The sequence below is a fragment of the Lathamus discolor genome, chromosome 2 (genome assembly GCF_037157495.1).
Source record: "Lathamus discolor isolate bLatDis1 chromosome 2, bLatDis1.hap1, whole genome shotgun sequence".
NCBI classification, from domain to species: domain Eukaryota; kingdom Metazoa; phylum Chordata; class Aves; order Psittaciformes; family Psittacidae; genus Lathamus; species Lathamus discolor.
This window is the reverse complement of record NC_088885.1, coordinates 14,343,365-14,363,258: the sequence shown is the minus strand read 5'-3', so window position 1 is coordinate 14,363,258 and position 19,894 is coordinate 14,343,365. Positions and strand designations below refer to the sequence as shown.

The following is a 19,894-nucleotide window of genomic DNA, read 5'->3' as shown; positions in this document are numbered from 1 at the left end:
GCTGGTTTACGGTTAGTTTGTTTTTAATATTTGTTTAAATAGTATGACTTAAACAGTTTTAACTAACTGGACGTGTAGTGATATTTCTGAAAATGAAAGGATGTAAAGGATTTATAACAACTGCCTTTTTCCTGCATTGCAATTTAAATCCTTTAATTTGAAATTTATTTTGCACAGTTGCTAAATCCGATACTGTGTAAGGAACAAATTTGTGTCCATGTAATTAATGCATTTTAGCTTCTAGTGAGGCTATAACTTTTAATTGCCCTACCCCAAACCCTCAATCTTTTCCTCTCAGGTTTGTTTATTCACTAGGTCGGAATGACGCTTGCAGTCCTACTGTAAACTTTCCCACACTGCTTTACTTGTGAAGTTCAGTTTACAAAGAAGATTCAAAATATCTGTTTCTCTTAGCGTGACTACTCATTTCTTGTGTCTGGGAATCCTGACTTTAGAAAACAAATGAGTTGTTTGATGCCACCTTCTATGTTTCCAGCATTCATTTCATGGATTGGATTGGGTTGGCTACAGAATTTCTGAGGGGGATTTGCTTATTTGAAATATTACCCAAGTAAAACTTATTTAAAACAAATAAATTGTAAAAGGTCTGATACTGAAACATAATTCAGAATATTTTTGTGAGCAGTGACTATGCATAATAAAAAAAAAAAACATTGGTAGAATTTCATCACACTAAAATGATTTTGCTTAAGTAGACAGCTCTTCCCTGGAACTAATGAATGCAGGCAAAATTGCATATTATTTATGTTAGTTTATTGCATATTAATTTAGCACTTAGCTTATACTTTGTAAAAGTCCTTATGCAACATTATCATTGTCAAAATAGTTGTCAAAAAGAAAAGTACATGCAGGTAAACAGACTAGAAGTAATGGTGTTTCAGAAAAGTAAAAATGTCCATTGGGACTGATCAATCCTTATTTCTGGTTTACCGTGAAAGAAGTTGATCTTGGTCAATGGAAGCAGGGATCTTTCTCCATATTCCTTATCAACTGGACTTCAAGTTCTTAATAGGAAGAACTGCTTGTAGGAATGAAAGTCTCCAGGTTCATTTGGGTTTCCCTGTTAAGGCTGCAAACATGAATGGCATCTGTGTTTACATTTGTTGTTACTTGTATTAGCTAATCCAGTTTGAGCATGGTAGTTATTGAAAATGTTACTTCAGCCTGTCAAAAGCCCTGCTGCAAAGGACCCAGCCTGAAGTTGATTTTGACAGTTAGTACACAGATACGGAAAGTACAAGATACAGAAAGTATCTTGCCTCATGTAGATTAAGGTTTTGAGTTTGTTTGTTTCTTCTCTGGAGTAAAGGAGGCTTGACTGCTAATTGTGGCTGCTAATGTGGGTTTCCTGGCTGAGAGGTGAACTGAATCTTCCCCATTTCTTTCAGATAACCTGCTGGCAGGGCAACCACTCTTAATGCAGTTTGTGCTAGTTGAATGGATCAGCTGTAGTGTTAAAAGCCTTTGTAACCTGTTTAGCCTATTGGTGCTTCTCAGTCTCCTGCTTTTCTGTTTGAGTATTTTCTGACAATCTATTGTCATTTTCTGTAACAGAGCTTACTTTAACAAACAGCAAACACAAGTTGGTGAGCTGCTATAAAAGCACGGGATGAGCAGAAGCAGTTACTTTTTTTTTTTTTTTTTCATTGCATTTCTGTTTAAAGCAGCGACAATTAAAGATTCTGTTTCATACAGTTTCTAAATCTAATTTGTCTGTTTTTGAGAGCTGGAAGATCGTGTAAAGCAAATGGCTGCAATGCTCTCAGGCCATGGTAAAATTAGATTGCGTTTGTATTGACCAACAAACAATGTATGGAAATCAAATATGCATTTTGGAGGAAATTAATTTTATCCATTTTAAAACATTAATGTATTAGATATGTCAATTATAAATATAATGACTGTTGATTTGGCCTGAAAACATCTGAGCTAATTTCCCTCAAGGAAAAAATCACTTAAGGCAAAGTATGGTGATACTCAGCTCAGTCCAGCCTTTACATTGTGAGTGTTTAAAAAATGGACATTAGGTTGAATGTTATCTGGAGCAGATGGTGTTCTTTTCTTTAACAGGCATGTTTTTAAATAAAACTTGCTTCTTTCCTGTTACACTGTAAACAGAATTTGTCATTCTTTGTTCAGTGAAATAAGTATCCTGGGAATGATGCCAGTGGTAATGTCAAACAATCTTGAATTACTAATGTTGAGAAAATTTCAAATAAGTACATTGAAGTTCTAAAGAATTCTGGTTAATTTGATTTACTGTGAACCTTGTTAACAAGGGCAAAAAAAGAACTTGTTTGTATCAAGTCCCAGCAGCTCTTTTCCCTCATAGCTACGTTTGTCTGTCCTTTCAGATAAAGTATTGGTAGATGTGCAATGAAATGAAAAAAAGAACTGTTGTTTGAAAGTGTTTATCTGGATTAAAAAATGCTGCTGTGGTATTCCACAATGTTTTTGTCTCCATATTTAATTAATTCTTATTTCCTGGAAGTCATTATATACATTATGTACTATAGATGCAGCATTATATGAATGTGAACAAGAAACAACAGAAATAAAATCTTATCCCACTAGCTTGATAATTTGCAATTTACTAAAATGTGGTAAGATAAGTGAATTTGTTGGGACAGATAACACTGGCACAAACAGGATTTGTATTTTCACTTCAGTTTAACACTTTCATTTGTACACTAGAGCACTTTTACAAAGCCATAGTGTCTAGATGGATAAAAATCACTTTCTGCTAACATTAGCTGTATCTAGATTGAAACATAGCTCTATTAAAGATGAATATTGTTGTCTGTGACTAGTTAGAGTAATACTTTTCCTACTAAAACATATCCTAGAGTAGAACGCGGTGATGTAATTAAAATTATATTGACTGTATTGTCAAAGAACTCAATAACCATTTCCAAAAGATATTCAGGATTTTAGGTAAATTAGAGTTGGTTTGTTCACACTGTTGCCAGATACTTAGGATGCCTTGCTTCTGTCATGGTTTAAAGTGAATTGACTCTGGTTCTGCCTCCAACCCTCAAAACAGCTCACAAAGTTACATTATGGCAGAGAATTGTGGACAGCCTGTTGTGATGACTTAATATCATCCAGTAATTATCTTGTTTCCTTATTATGGTAGTTCTTCAGAGCTTTTTGTTCTTCATGAACAGGCCCATACGGAAAAGTAAGTAGTCCTGAAGCAGTAAACACTTCTATTTTGTGCTATGAAACTGCTTTTAAAGTTAAAACAAAAAAGCGAGTATTTAGGACTAACATCCACAGAATACAAGTATTTCTTTAACACTAATGAACATGTATCTCTTAGGAAATTTCGTATAGACTTAGGATGCAGTTAACAAGTTCCATTTGTGTGTTAGCTAAACTATGTTGTATAGTGAATGTATGTGGTTTAAATGTGTGTTTATTAGTCCTGTATTTGTTCTCGTTTTCAAAGAACGATATAGGATCCAGAGTGATCAGTTGGAAGACCTTTGGCTGATAACAAAAGAGCTGAGGCTTCGACTCGAAGAACATTTCAAGAAGCAAAACTGCAAAGATTTCACATGTACATTTTCTGGTTCCGTTCCCCTGCAAGAATATTTTGAACTAATTGATAGACATTTTGAGGTACATGAATCATTGATGTTCTGCTCGTTTAAAAATTGTTCATGTGTTAGTACTATGGTTGATTAGATTAGGACTATAGTTATCACGGGCATTTGGTTTTCAGGAAATAGGAAGTTGTATCTAAGATAGTGCTGGAAAAAAAGAGTGGTAAGGTGATAACAACAATTCTTATTTTATCTTTTTATCTGGGCATTAGATATCCAGTGTTGATCTAAGTTCAGCTATTAAGAAGGAGAAAAAAGACTGCTACTGCTGAACCCAGGACAACATTTCAAGAAAGTTTGTTGCTATAGTTGATCAGTGTATGTAAAAGGAAAAAAGATTTCACTTCAGAAAAAGCAATTCAGACAGCGCAGAATTCAGTACTTCTATTCATGCTTAAGGGAATAATAATCTACTTTTCTGCTGCGATGAATACAGAATTCAATACACTGTGTATATGTGTCATACATAGCATACCAAACCAAGAAGAAGCCTTGAGATACTGGTGGTAAAATTTCACTCTTGTTATTTGACTTCTTGATGACATACTTATGCATTTTCACAGATTATTGTGGCTGTTGACAATTAGCTTTGCTCTCAGTGGCAAAAGATAATTCTTGAAAATGTTAAGCTTATGAGAAGTGTAAAATATGGAACTGGCATAAATGACATTATATTTGCATAATGCATACTCTCCCCAAAATTTTACTACAGTTTTCCTATTTCATTTGGAATGTGCATACATAACATATATGACCCTTAACCTGAATTCCTGAAAACCCTTAAATTGCAGCTACGTTTGAATGAGGAAAAACTTCAGGAGCTGTTATCTCAAAGGGCTGCACAGTTTCGAGCTATTGAGCGGCGATTGCTGACACGATTCAAAGACAAAACTCCTGCTCCCCTTCAACATCTGGATACCTTGCTAGAAGGAACATTCAGAGAGGTCAGTACAGTTTGATTATGAGCCTAACCTTTCTTTGTGTTGTTGGTAAAACTCAGCTTAAAGCATATAAGCTATGCTTTCCTGGTTACGTTTACCATCCAACAGACCAGGAAGCAGTAATTTGTTTAACCTAATTTTCCCTGTAACTTTCCAGATGATTTGCAATAGTTTTATTTCATCTGCAACCACAAAATCTTCACTCCTGGGTCACACCAGCTTGACAGCACATCATTCTTTCCTAACTGATGTTGATAGTGTAAATATTTTATAGTTCATGTGAAAATATTTTATAGTTCATAGCTTATGTAAATATTTTATGGTACACTGTAAACTGGTTGGAATGGTTTAGCCAGTGTAACATCCACAACAAAATTGTCTGAGGCTGACCATGTCCTTCCTTACAGGGATTTTACGTTCTAACCATTCCAGAATGTGATAGCATTCATTCCTAAACCATCCCCATGCTGGAAGTACACAGGAATAACACAGTTTTTCTTCCTTTTCCTGCCTTAGCTCTGCATTGCTTCAGAATAACCCTTTTGTTGTGGTGCGTCCCCTTTGCTAAGAAGTTACTTTATGCATTTTCTGTTGGAGGATCTGATTTTACTTTCCAATATGCCTTGTTAGAGATGCTGAGTCACAATTAGATTCCTTGTTGGAAAAAAAGACTTACCTTTATGTGCTGTTGTATATCACAGCAATTAAAAACCAAAGGTGTTAAGGACAAATATTTTTCCTTATTGTTTGCTCTAAGAAAATATTTCTCTAAACTGAAGAAAACTGCCTTTCCAGATATACATGAGCCAAAAGAAATTTGCCTTTGTTTCAGTCTTTACTGTGAATGAGTTAACTATGAGATGCTTTCAGTCTGAAAGTGGGTTTTTTCTGCTTACTTCAAGAAATAGGTATTGTTGTGATAGATGGGTGATTGTTTAACATTTGGAAATGGCATGATTAAATAAGCTGTAAAGATACACAGAAGCAAGTCTCTTAAGTATGCTTTTGCTGTGTAGAACTGTAGCCTTTCAGCTTAAAAGCGATTGTCATGTGCTGGACAGTTTTCTTATGCAGCTGAATTGAAAGATGAGTTCTGAGAATATGACAAAAATCAGGTAGTTAAAATAAATGAATTCTGCAGAAGCTTATTTTATGAGGTCCTTGAAATCCAAATTAAGTGGGTACTTTTCCTGATAATTAATGTTGTAAGCTTTTTTAATTAGAATTAGTGTGGTTGAAAGGAGAATGAGGGAAAAGATTTCTTTCCAGAGAACAAATGCATACATTTTCCAGTGTTTGTTAAAACTTCCTTTTAGGCAAGCTCACGTTATTCTTGGTAGATTTCCTTTCTTGTCCGCCTTTGTGAATCTCCTTGCAACAAACAATTGTCATTATTGTTAGTACAAACAAAAGTGTAGCAAAATAGTAATTGCCATAGAGACCCCCACTGCTGCATATGTTGGTTTGAAAGCAAGAGTTGTGGTAGGATTTAATATTGTCTCTTCACTATGTGGTTGAAATGAAATTGCTCAATGATGCATTTCCTATATTGGAAAATGCCTTGTCTTTAATTCAGTCTAATCTTCTGTCTTTATTTGAATAAGTATGTCTAATGCAAATAGTTGAAGTATTCAAAATTTGGTACATGTGTTTTCAGTAAAGGAATAATAAGGCAGGATAAGTATGAACAGTATAAAGTCTCACTCCAAAAAGTATGTAGCCTTTTTGACACTGGAATTGATATGATTCTATTTTTGAGAATACTGCTTTTCAGAATTCTTCTTCAAACAAGCTGCATCTATATTTCCTTTTGGAAAGTTGTCTGTTTTGAGCCCCATGGTTGTGTTCAATGATTTTCCTAATGCAGAATGCATCCAATGAAGAATAATGATCCATACCTCATAGAGTTAAGTGGGATGACTTACTTGCTTCAGTGGAATTTGTATTGAACTCTGAATAAGTGATGTAGAAGTTCTAGGGGGTTTTGTAATAAAATAGATATGATAAATCCCACAATAAAGTACATTGCCAACAAGGCAGGATGTGTTTAGTACTACAGCACAATTACTAATGGATTTATTGTAAGTAAGCTTTAGCCTTACTTTTCATCTTCACCATAACAAATATATAAGCAGGCATCAGTGTATGCTATGATGAAAAGCTTGTGTTTGGTTTTATAGTCCTGTTTAATCTTTTCTTCTATAATTTCTCTTTCTGAGGTAATATTCTAGGTCTAAATAGGTTTGAGAGAGATTTAACAGCAGTTAACAAATAGTGGCATCAGATGTTCCATTCTGGAAGGAAAAGAAAAGCTTTTTGATACATAGTAGCCATGCGGATTGGAAAAAGGAAATGTTACTCTCACAAAGTTTAGAAATGATTTGTGCTATGAAGGTGCTATAAAAATAATGGAAAAATTGATTTGTAGTAGATGCGATTAGTTTCTTCATCTCTGGTTAAAAAATGACCAGTGCAATTGGACATGCTGCTAGCTGCTGTTCTAAGAAAGGAATTTAATTATAGGAATTTAAAAGCAATTGCACAGTAGTTGAGATTGCATAGATGCTTTGTAGTTTAAAGGACCTCAAATACAAAATGAGATTGCAGTGAATTTTATGGTAGCTGCTGTAAACAGCATGTACTTTGTATAATGCTCACTTACTAGAGACATGTTATTGCTTGAAAGTGTAATTTAATGATCTTTAATGTCTATGATGTGCTTTCTGTCTCATTAAAGTAAATAAAAATATCATAGTTTGGCAGTAGCTGCAGGTGCTTGCCCCAGAATGGTAATTGTCATGCTTTGACTCTTGACATACATTATTGAGGTTCCCAGGTACAAGCTGGAATTAACAAGTGTCATAAAAATCCGGTAATTCGATTTATTTGAACCCACATGGATTTTACCCTAGTGAATCAAAGTAATACTGGCTGTGTCTAGTTGTGAGCTGTGTTTAACCCTGTAACCATGTTCAGAAGACTGCAGCAGGTACATTCTTTTGGGGAAAGAGGAGGAAGGTTTCTATGATTCTGAGGCTGAGTATGAAATGTGGGAGTGGAGTTCTCCTAAGGCACTAACTGTTGTTGCTTAACCAATTTTAAGTACTTAAAACATGAATCTTGGACAGGATGGAACAGTTCAATTTTACAAAAAAATTTTAGGACAAAGCAATTACGTCTGCCTTGCATTGTACTACAGTAAAAGGCAGGAAAATTAAGACGAATCATGAAGCAAACACATGTGTTCTATATCCCCAGACTTCCATCGTGTGTCATAACCATTGCTCCATTCCTCTTCTTTGATGCCACTACTGAAGTTTCTTCAGTGTTAACTGGCTTATGCTTTCTAAGACTGGCAAGTTCTAACCGTGGCCCCAGCAACACTCCTGTAATTGCTTATCTCTGCACTCTCAAGCCAGTGTACTAGTGCTGACTGGCTGTAGTCATCTAACCAGACAAGACAGATGATGTTCCCGAGTCAGTAGAAATACCAACAGTGTCTCTCCCCTCCCAGCCTGCTAATTAAAACAGATCTAGAGAGGAACTTAATGATTTCTGGATCTTCATGTCACTGAAAAAATGTGTTGTCATTGGAAACAACAGAAGCTAGGAATGGACCAACAGAGTAAGTCTGGCATAAATGGCCAGCAGAGCTATCTAACCTTAGACATCTAGTCTTAATAACTACATGTTCTACAACAGTGGGTCTTTGTTTTTGACTGGTGATACATTTTATCTTTTCTTTCTTTAAGGTACTGTATAAGTTTGTGAGTGTCTTGCCATTCGTAAGAGAAACTAACATGCTTTTCAAAATAGGACTGCTAGAACTAATTGACACTGCAAGTTTATGCCCTTTTTCTCCTGATTCAGCTATCCCCTCATGGTCATTTATATAATTACTGAATAGGTTGTCTCACAGAAATACTTGGCTGTAAGTAGCAACCAAGTGGCTTTCAATGTCATTTTCAGATCTTGCTGTGTAAACAACTCGAAGTTGTCCAGTTCATTCTGCTGGCTTTATTGTATGGCTTGTATTTAACTTGTCTGGGCTTGGTCTTGCTTATTGTGGGTTCTGCATATGAATTGCAGCTCCAAGAAATTCATGTGCATAGGAATTTCTCACTTAAAAACTCTGCTTGAAACAAGGGGAAAAGTGTTCAGTCTTTCAGATTTCAAGAGGTGCTCACAGGTTACTGTTTACAGGGAATAGGAAGAGGGACCATTCCTACAGATTATTTTTCAGGGTAATTTCCTTCATTTGTTCTCCCTTCAGCGCTCTTGTTTTCTCTATCTTGCTCATATAGCTAGCAGTGCTGGAAAGCAAGCGTAACATTTCACCGTCGGGCTGTTAGAAGTGGTCACCAAACACAATTGCCTCCAGGTAGATATACTGTGACTCCTCACTTAGAGTAAAGACAGCAATTCCATCAGGACATCAATTTTAATTCTTTATGCAGCAATAAAGCGTGGAGGAATTTGTTGTCTGTGACTGAGAGAGCTTTTTAAAGGGTAGTTGTTTTCCCTGAGGTCTGTGATCTGAGCTGTCACTCACGTATACAGCTCTGGATGTTAGTTGGAGATCTTGAGGAAGGATTTGGAAGTTGTATATCTCTGAATGCACTGGTTCTTTTAATGAGTAATGTCACAGGAGCTGTCCTTTCTCTTTGACATGGCAGTTTTGAAGAAAGGTGCTTCTAATATTGTTAGAACTTTATGAACTTCATTACACAACCATTCCTTTGACATAGCCTAATTTAAGCAGAAAGATGGACTAGCTCATGGTTTTGAGATGGAATTTCAGCAATTGTATTGTGGATTAATGTCAGCTGCTAAAAGTTAGGACTGGCCCACAGTTTCATGCCACAGGGCAGGATTCATATTTAGGTGTCTTACATTTTGTTTATGGATAGCATGTCTTGCAACCTGATTGATCCTTTTGGAGCCCTTCAATCCCATGTTATTTTCAGAGTGACATTAAGTAGCCATACTACGTGACAAGGTCCATTTTAGTCGTGAAAGTGGACATTCAAATAATAATATTTAAAGTTAATCTTTGAGAAAAATAATTATACAAAGACAGAAAAGAAGAATTTTAGAGCAACACCAGATTAAAGCATGGAGGATGTGACTTGCAGCTCTGTTCAAATATATTCTAAAATACACAAAAAGAGCATTCAGCACATGTCAAAGAGTTAACTAAATGTTTGCTTAGAAAAGCATCCAGAAAGAGAATGCTATGATACAATAAACTTTCAAAGCTAAATGTAAGGAGAAAAATCAAATCTTTTGTATTTCTGGACATCATTTAGCAGGCCATGAGAAGTGCACTAAATATTTGTTTCTTGAGGTTTCAGCAGAATGTGTAATTAATCTGAATTTTGGACTCTATTTAAAGGAACTTAGAGTCCCTTTGAGCACATCTTACTTAGCAGAACAGTTGTGAGGAATTTTCACTCTAGTGCTGTTGATCATGCCTGTGATGTCTCTCTTCCATTGTGGTTTGTGATCAAGCAAGAGTGTTGAAACCTTGTCAACCGGTATTTTACGTGTCAAATACTGTGTGTCAGTAATTGTCCATTTTATAGTGCACACAGGTTCTTTCAGTCCCCATAGAAAGCCCTCATATGGTCTGGTGAACTCCTGTCAGGCTGAGGATACAAGATCTACCCTACAAAAGAATATTAATTTTTTCCCCTTCAAAAACACATGAACCACTGAAACAAATGTCACAAGAAGTTCCAAAGAACACTTATGTTACAAGGGGTGACATAAATCACTTCCTGCCATTGTCTTTAGACACCAATCTGCCCCTACGCATGAGCACTGACTGAGTGCTTGGGGAATCCTCGGACAGGTCACACTGGTGCAACAGCTCTAAAGTGGGAACTGCACGCAGAGTGGTTTTGGGGAAAAAATATTAACTAAAACCATTCCTCTGGTCCTTTGGTGATCTGAATGAAGTGGTGGGTGTTCTGAGTTGGCTGTTCATAGGTTCAAGGGGAGTCATTCAGGAAATAGGCCTGGATGACATGACATAGTGTAGCTGAAACCCTCCTTTGTGGAAGTGTGACAGGCCAGACTGTATGCAGCCCAGCAGACCCGAGCTGAAGCACTTTGTGCCACATTTGTACACAAAAGGACATTTTACTTCCAACTTCTTTCTCCTGTGATGGCCACATCATTTCCAGCTTTAATGTGCATCTAACTCTCTCCCTTATGAGCTATTATACCTATTTGTCCTAAAACCTGGCTGATCTTAAGTGAAGACAGTCCCACACTGGAACAAGTAATTGCTACCACAGACAAGAGTGCAGAAAAGTTGTGCCAGCAATCCTAATATATGCTCCCCAAGCACGGCTAACTACTTCAGACATTTTTGGAATACATCTTCTAATAAAAAAGGGGCTTTGATGACACTGTAAGTATTCCGCTGTTAAAACTCAGTAAGTCTTCGGGAAACAGAAACATAACACTGTTTGAACACCAGTAAAATAGAGAATTTTAATTATATATAATAGCCAATAAGCTACTTTTAGTGCCTATGAAAAAGCTACATTTAGCAGAAACAGCAGTAAAACAAGAGAAGTTAAATATAACTCCTCCAAAGAACAGCATATTTATTCAAGCCAAAAAAGAGCTAAGTTATACTATGGGTGTAGTTCTCACTGACATTATCTGGCGAAAATGACTATTACGGGAGAGGGTGTGATATATAGCCTTTGAGTCATGCATGATAAACCCTAATGGTTTTGCTTTGAGGTTAAAGTCCTTACTAATCAAGTAATGAATCATTCCAAAAACGTTCCTCAGGCCATGTGTGTCTGAAGTGTGACTCTAGAGAGAATACTCAATCATTAATGATCACTTCTGAGATTTTTATCAACCAATTAATAAGCAAGGAAAGCAGTTAAGGGGCTTGAACAAAGAGTTAATGGACCTTTAATGGCATCCCATATGTTTTAGTGAATAGAACATAATGAGTTTTATTTTCCACTGACCACAAACCACCAACGATCGAAGTGCTCCACACGTTGCAAGTGTTAAAATATCGCAAGGAACAGGATTTAAGCTTTCAAGAGACTGGAACACCATGTTTACTTTAAAAGTTGTCATGTCTGTACTTATTTTGTATTACAGCTATGTTGTAGATTATAAATCATAAAGAAAGAGTTCAACTTCCTAAATCAGTAGATGGACATGAAGTAAGGAGAGAAACAGGAAGTGAAAATGGACCTGGTTGCAATTCCTCCAAAATCGTCAAATCTGATAATCTGAAATATCAGATACCTGTGAATTATTGACAGGTTCTTTCACTGCGAGGAATGTACTCCATTAAGCAAGAGAGGAAGTATGCATCAACACTTGAATCAAAAAAATTGATGCCATTTTCATTATGGAAGACACTTATTTCATGCTCCTTAGAAAGTTTTGTGTATCAGCTGTGTAATTATGCAGTACAGAAGAATTTGAGGCATGAAAGCTATACAGTTGAGAACAACTAGAGAGTGTACATGGTGGAAGATACAGTGGCTCATTTGCGAGTTTGGATACATGATCTTTGTGAAATTGCTTATTTTGAGTGGTCCAGATGTGATCAATTAAGTGAACATGAAATTATTACCAGGTTTGGTTAATTTCTCCATGCAGTACTAAGGACGTTTTGGTGGCTTCTGATGTAATTTTGAAAGCTTGCTTTTATATTTGTGGTGGCTGCTATACTTGTTTAACCCATGTGTACATGGATGCTGTGCCTTGAGGTGGCTGAAATAACGTTGAACTGGATCATGTTCTGGTGTAAGCTCACAACAAGTGATACTGTTTTTTTTTCATGTACAGTAGATAATAATTTTGTGTTGTGGTTGGATGGCAAGTATGTGCTGGTTTCAAATTCATGCTGAGTTCTGGAGACTTTAATACTTGGATTCAGTGGAGTGCTTAGGTTTGTCTTGACTTTTATTATACCGACAACTAAATAAGGGGGCAAGCTATATAAATCATGTAATTTAATAGCATTTTATGCCAGACTGTGATTTAAAACCAGACCAAACCAAAAACACCTCCCTCTCTCCCCCAAAACAACCAAGCAAACAAAACAAGCATCTGGGACATAAATATTTAAGGGTCAAATTCACTAAATTATTTGCCCATCTAATGCTTTCAGATCTTGGTGTGAGCTGGGTAGGGAAGTTGATTTGGTTACTGTTGTATCTTTGCTGTATCTTTTGTCGGCTAACTTAATCTAAAATCATTTTACATCACTGCTCACAATTATTTCCATTTAACATACGGCGAGTGCGCATGTAAATCACTGTTCTGTTGATCTTGGATGCTCTTACAGATTTAATGTAGTGACATTTAATTTAGTCACTAATGATGGCTGGCCTGAAATGACTTGTATAGACCAGTGTCAGAGGTGGGAATAGACCTCAGGTCATCAGTACATCTACTAGTGCTTACTTCTTCATTGCACATTCCTGATCACCTACCTGACTTTGGATTCTGTTTGATATTACTTACCAGAGGTAGTCGAGTAGTGGACTTTGGATTCCTGAAGGAAAAAACAGAAAAAGAATTTAAAAAATAGCATAGAAACTTCAAAGCTAAAATAACTGCGGTTGTGTGTATGCCCCCTGCAGTCAGCTCAGAGCTGGTGCTCTAGCTACTACCTCTCTGAGGAAAAATGTAACTTGTGTGGTCAGTCTCCCAATTTAGATCTTTTAAAGAAAAGATACAGTTTATTTTGGAGTGAAAGTGTTGGTTAAGCCTGTAAATTGACAAAAACAAAAGGGAAAGAACTTGCTTCTCCATTTCTTCTTCCCAGTTGGCGTCTCAGGAGGTCTGTTTTATGTTTCAGTTGTGCTTAAGTGCTAACATCCACAGTAGGTATTTCTACATTGTGAACCCTTTAATTATTCTGTTGTGGATAATTTAAACCAGTATGCAAAGGAAAAAGGTGGTTGCAGGAAAAGTTGATGTAATAAACTGAGGGGGTCAAAAGTTGGGAAGGAAGAAGACAGTAATGATGAGTGTCATAACTACAGAGCTGTTACTTTAAGGCTTTTATTACATAGAATGTTCTGCCTATTCTGCTTGCCTTGAGTTTTGCAAAATGTTGTGGCTGCCAATTTCTTGTTTTTACATTGTCTGGTTTTTTGTGGATACAGACTTGGTATTATTTAGTAATTTTAAAATGAAGTGTTTGCCTGAGTTCCTTGTTGTATGGACAACCAGGACACTGGCAGGTTTTGACCATAACAGTTGTAATCATAATTTTTCCAGAAAGCCTTTTAGTCAACCTAAAAAACATCATGTATGGGTGCTGAAGACTATGCTTGCCAGGGTAAATTCCTGTAACATGGGAAGGAGAGGTGGAGAAAAAACATTCTATATCAAAGGAATTGGATTTTTTAAATGGTATTTTTAAAGGAATCGTTCCATTTCCCTTTAGGAAATTTGAAAGTATTTGGTACGGATAACATAATTTTTATCTTGTTCATTGTTTATACTCTTCAGGCCAATCTACTTAGAAAAAGCAACACCTATTAAAGGCCTTTGAATTCAGAGTCTTTCATGTTACAATGTGTCTATTTACTGCTGTCAGTAGGCTTGTAATATATTTAGCTTGAAGAGGTTAACAAGCATACCTTGGAGTGTTATTTTCTGTTCTGTGACACTTAGCAAAATCCCATTACACAATTGAGGAGTATTATGATGTTAAAATGTTAATTTGTTCTGCATTCCATTAAAATTGGATTTTTTCTTGTGCACTGGCCCATGCGCTTTGTATAAAACCTATAATTTAAACACTATACCATAGAAATGCCTAAATTAGGAGCCTTTTGCCTTTGCTACCTTAATTACATCTCATTATTTAGTACTTAAAGAGCAACTTCTAGCTATTGGTTAAATATTTGCTAGCTAAATAGGTTTGTCATGTTAAAGAAAACAGTAGCCCTTGCCTCTGTTCTGATGTGAATGGGGTTTCAGAGTTTTGAGAAAACTAGGCTTTGCTGGAGGAAAAGTAAACTTTTTGCATTTTCCCAATTTCTTTCATTTCTCCTTAATGAGCGTTTCATCGCGTGTGAGCTGTCTGTTACGTTCCAATAGGCAATTGAAAGTCTGTCTTAAAGAAGTGTTTTCCAAAAGACTGTTGTGTTTCAGTATGTTCTATGTCTTCAAGCGACATTTATTCCTTTTAGCTTTTATGAGCATCTGATACACTCAATTTCTTTTCTCTTTTTATTATGGAAACAAATAAGAAGCAGATAACTTGTTGGCTACTGATAGCTATCTTTTAGATGTTTTTTCCTCCTTTTGGGAAGAAGTCTCTGTTGTGTGATCAGAGTCACAAAGAATATGATGCATTCCAACATCTGTTGAATTGTGTTTTCTGACAAATTTTAAAATATTTTTTCTTATTTTTTTTTTTATTATATACAGGAATTATAAACTGTAGAAGTCATCAACAGCTTGCAGGTGAACCTCCAGTATTTTATTGTGCTTTATCTTGCTATTTTTCCATTGTATAAGAGCATGTGAAGAGACTGTAGTTCATAATTGCAGTTAGATAGAATTCCACAATGTGAAATTCCCTGTCATATGCAAAGATATCCTACTTCATTCAAGAAACTCATCCCTGTGAGGGTGCTGAGGTGCTGGCACAGGGTGCCCAGAGAAGCTGTGGCTGCCCCAACCCTGGCAGTGTTCAAGGCCAGGCTGGATGTGGCTTGGAGCAACCTGGTCTGGTGGAAGGTGTCCCTGCCCGTGGCAGGGGTTGGAACTGAATGAGCTTTAAGGTCCCTTCCAACACAAACCAGTCTGTGGTTGTATGATTCATTTTTGCTTCTATATTTTTTTTTTTTTTTTTGTCCCTGAGATCCACAGCAGTGTAAGCTTGTCTACAACAGATGTGTCTATTCCTACCCATTTCTTAAACTACTGCTCTCCTTAAGGAGCTCTGAAATTGCTTGTGCTATTCATTTACTTTTGGAAGCCCCATGTCTCAAAGAAGTTCCTTCACCTGTTCTTCCTGTATGCTTTGTTACATCATAGGTTAAAAATGGCGGACTGGCATGGTTACACTTTGAGGTGTAACTCTCCATTTATGTTTATTGCTGTGATATCACTGACCTTTTGCTTTTAAAAAGGCATCAGAGGCAAATAGAAGAAAACACCATGATACAAGTCTTCATCTTGCTCATGTGATTCTTCTCCTGTGAGAAACCCATCTCTGGAACAGAGAAACATTTGGCTGCAGTTGTATAAATCTGATTCTATGAAAGCCAGTTTTAATTTTCTCAAATGTATTTCTATTAAACTGGTGGGGGGAATACCAGCAGTGCAGCTACAGAGAAACCTGTCCAATTCTAGGCTAAAGACTGCAACCTTTCAAGCAGATAGTGACACAGGAAACAAAACGTGGAAGTTTTCAGGGAAACCATGTATACATTTGATATATGTAAGCTCTGCAATCATTACTTCACTATTCATGTGAGGGTTTCAGTGGTTTGTTGGCTATTGTCTGTATATATTCTTGGTTTTGAATTCAGAAAGGAAATCTGTAAAGTTCTGTGGAAACCCTTCCCTGTGAAGAGTTTTTGAGGTTCATGTGGATTACAAAGCATTAAGAAGGGTTATTCCTTAGTTTTCTTTCCAAGCAAAAATGCCAAGAGACAATTTTAGTAGGTATTAGTAAAAACTGAAAAGGATGCTTTGTGTTCTGGGACCGGTGCCAATATCTGTATTTGCAACTCCCAAGACAGGTCTGAGAGTGAAAGCTTTTCCTTATTGCCCTCGGAAGACTGCTTGAACAAGGCCGTGACATTTCTGTCTTGTTGCATCTGTGATACTTTCCTCCTCACAATTTTTGTTCTTTCTTTGAAGTTTATGTCCACTGCAAAGGAGTTTACTCTCTCGGGGTGGGAAGGGAGAAAAAAGTCTTTGTTTTGATCACAGGTGCATTTTTCTAATAGGAGGTCACATTGAATTTGTGTAGCATGTTTGGATGCTTTTGGAGCAGATCCTCAGCCAGAATGAGTTATCATGGGAGTTAATAGCTCTGAGTGTTACAAGGTCTGAGGTCTGTTCTCCAGTGCAGGTAAGTTTCTTCTTTTTTTAATGAAAAAATAGGACTGTAAATTTTAGAATTCTGTCAAATGTCCTGTAAATTGGAGTAAATTTTTTGAAGAGACTCTAAGTCTTGTCTCACTTTCTGCAAATGTTACAGGAACCTATATTGTCTCTTAACTTCTTAATATTTTGATCAGGGATCAAATGGAGGCAGTCAGGTTTCTGTTGCTCTTTTAAAATCATGCATTTATCAGGTGAAGGAGAGTTAAAATGCTGCATACAATTCTGGGCTTTTCCAGTCTGTGTTTCAAGAAGCTTTTCAGTACCTTATTGAGGCACTCAATTTGGTGTAGCTTTATTCAGAGCAGTATGGAGCCCTCTTGTAATCCTCTTCAATCTAGGACTGTTTCAGGTGCTCTGTCTTTGAAAATAGGCCACTTTATTAGGTCAACTAAATACTCATTTAAATGTCTAAATTCTGGTTTTAAAAATACACGTGCTTCAAGAGTGCATTTTTACAAGCAATTAGAGGCCTGAATTTTTGCCTCTCTCTTGTTAACTTTTCCATTGTGCACAGAACGATGTTGCTTTCAGTTGAAAAGTCGATTGTTCCAGCAGAGTGCAGCAAAAGACAAATATTGTAAATATGTTTAGTTCCCTGTTAGGAGCTGGTATTGTGTAAAAAAGGAAGAACTTGGATGAAGAACTCGTAATTCGCAAAATTCCAAAGAAATGATGGATGTTTAGTTAAGGTCTGCTTGCAAGCTTTTCTTTCTGTAATCCTGTGACATCAATAGAATTTACTAGGAAGATAATAATTAAAGAGGTGTTAATATGTAGCGAATAACTAAAGTCTAAGATCTCACAAGCATTCCTTGTAAATAGAAGCAGAACTTTGTAGGTAGCCAAATACTAGTGGTCAGTAATTTATCAGAGGCTGGACTGCAAGCTGGTGGGAGAGTTGAGATTACAAGTCAGGATTTTTCTCATCTACTCTATACTTCAGCTATTAGATTCCCCTGCCTTTCATTTTAGCTACTAATGGTTTGGGTTTTTTGGTATTAGTGAGCCTAATACTGGTTTCTGAATAATACCTACAATTCGAATCAGTATTCTAGTTCAATCTTCAGGAAAATTCCAAATGATGCAAAAGGATTCTTGCATGTTCCTTATATGTCTGTATGCCTAAACTTACTTTATTTTTCTTCATATTGGCGTAGCTTTGCTGGATATTCACAATGTAAAAGAATAGTGAAGACACCACATAGAAGTATGTTTTTTTTATAATACTAAAGCCAGTAGTAGTTTTCAGAAGGTGAAATTTAGTCTTAAAACATGTTAATGAGTGTAAGAGCTACATAGCTAAGAAAAAAGTGAGTATATGTATATTCACAGATGAAAAATTAAAATGGATATGTAAAAGATTTCCAATGAAATCTCAAGGGATTGTAGTTTTCCTTACCCCATCTGTTAAAATTTATATAATTTGAATTAAGCTGTACATTTTTACTAATAGTTTCTAATGTCGTTCCCATGTCAGAATCTGAATTGAGAGCCCAAAGCACACTTATGTTTTCAGTGTTTGGGCTGCAGCGTGATCCCCTGGTCCTCCTGGTCCTGTGTTTCAAAATGCCTTGCACTGCCAAGGTTCAAGTGGGAAGTGTTCCCAGAGTTCATTCTCAGCTCATTAGTCAGCATGAACAGGTCAAGTGAGAGACTGAGGATGAGTAAGTCAGGGATCCCCATCCAGTTGGTGTGGGCACTGGAGACCCTCACAGTTGGCCTTCTCATCCTTCAGTGGGTCCCGTTCCCCTGTCGTCTTTGCCCAGCAGAAGTGTGGGGTACTGCTTGTTGCACTAGTCCCTTCCTCTTCCTCCTCAATGGTCAGGTAAGGACAGTTTCCCAGGGCAGAGTGAGAGAAGTAGCCTGTGGAGAAACTAAAGCTGCAGTGCTGAAGAGGTGGGGATGTTTGGAGAAAAATCATAGCAGGCTTTTAGGAGGCTATCCCAGCGTTCCTGTCTGCTGCAACAAGCAGTTCCCCACTTTTCCCATGTCCTCTGGCTCTAGCAGATGATGGCAACAGCCTGTGATATATGCTGATTTTCTTCTACTGTGACCTTGAATCTCTCAGCAGTAAAAGAATCTGTTTAAGTTGCAAATGCCTGGGTTTGGTTCTGATCAAGATTTTTAATGCAGTGTGAAGTAACTAAGTTTCTGGAGTGCCTACATATTCCAGTTAGGCTCAAGGCACCCAGCATATTGGACGCTGTGCAAGCACAGAAGAAAGTTTCTCTTTTTATTTTGAAGATCTTTCTATTTCAGTACACCCAATCTTAACCACATTTTAAGGACTTAAGTTTGGGGGTAAGGATGAAGGTCAGAGTGATAAGAGCATGGAGATATTTAGGAAAGCTGTTACACAATAAGATGATTCTGGGTTCATTTATTGGCTTTTGTAATACTGTTTTTTTGTTTAAATTTTTGGATCCCACTCAGTCTGTAGTCTGAAGGGAATTGGTTACTGACCTTTCCCATACCAGAAAATCTTAACAGAGGAAGAGTGGTGCGAAGCTCATCTACTATTTTTCCTGCCTCAGCTTTGTAAAGACTTTATTTACAAGAAGACAAAGGGGAATAGATATAAGAATCCCTCACTAACGGGAAAATTCGACTGCAGAGTGGTCATTATTCTTGTGAGAGCAATGCTTGATTTTCAAAGCACATTGCTAGTCTTGGTGAACTAAAACAAAAGTGCTCAACAAATACAGCCCATAAGGATCATGAAGAAAAGCTTGAAATTCTCTCTGAATAGTGTGGGACATGTGGGAATGACTAATTTTAGGGCTCCCCTACAGTACTCCATATCTGAACATTTCTTTTGTAGCAGCACAGTGTGGCCACACTCAAGTTAGAACCCATCTCTGCAGGCAGTCCAAACTTAAAATACCAATCATTGCCTCAAACATTATACAATCTAATGCAGTATTTTTCTGACCTTTTTTAACATAATGGGTACTGATTGTTTTATTTTACTTTTTTATTTTCCCCTGCTGTTTGCAAGTTGGAAACAAGGAAAGATGGACAATAAATTGCTTAGAATTTAGACAAATAGCATCCAATTGTTTTACAGGAGCATTGCTTTAATGCTGTAAACCTAGATGTTTTAAATTGGCACTGACAGCAGTGAGGAGCTGGCCTCTGGCTTTGCCTGCTAGCAGTCCCAGCTGTATACCTGCCAGCTGAGTGGGGTTTCTG

General features: G+C 36.9%; 1 protein-coding gene across 3 annotated transcripts in view; it reads left to right on the top strand.

The window, feature by feature from the left end:
- Positions 1–19,894, top strand: part of BBS9 (Bardet-Biedl syndrome 9) — a 266,566-nt gene that overhangs the window by 64,843 nt on the left and 181,829 nt on the right. For 2 of the 3 annotated variants that reach the window (XM_065665815.1, XM_065665814.1), the window contains exons 19-20: positions 3,473–3,645; positions 4,421–4,573. In XM_065665815.1, coding sequence (XP_065521887.1) covers positions 3,473–3,645; positions 4,421–4,573 — 326 coding nt within the window. Of the gene's footprint in view, positions 1–3,472; positions 3,646–4,420; positions 4,574–4,977; positions 5,075–19,894 lie in introns of those variants that run through there. The other variant, XM_065665816.1, reaches the window with a different exon arrangement.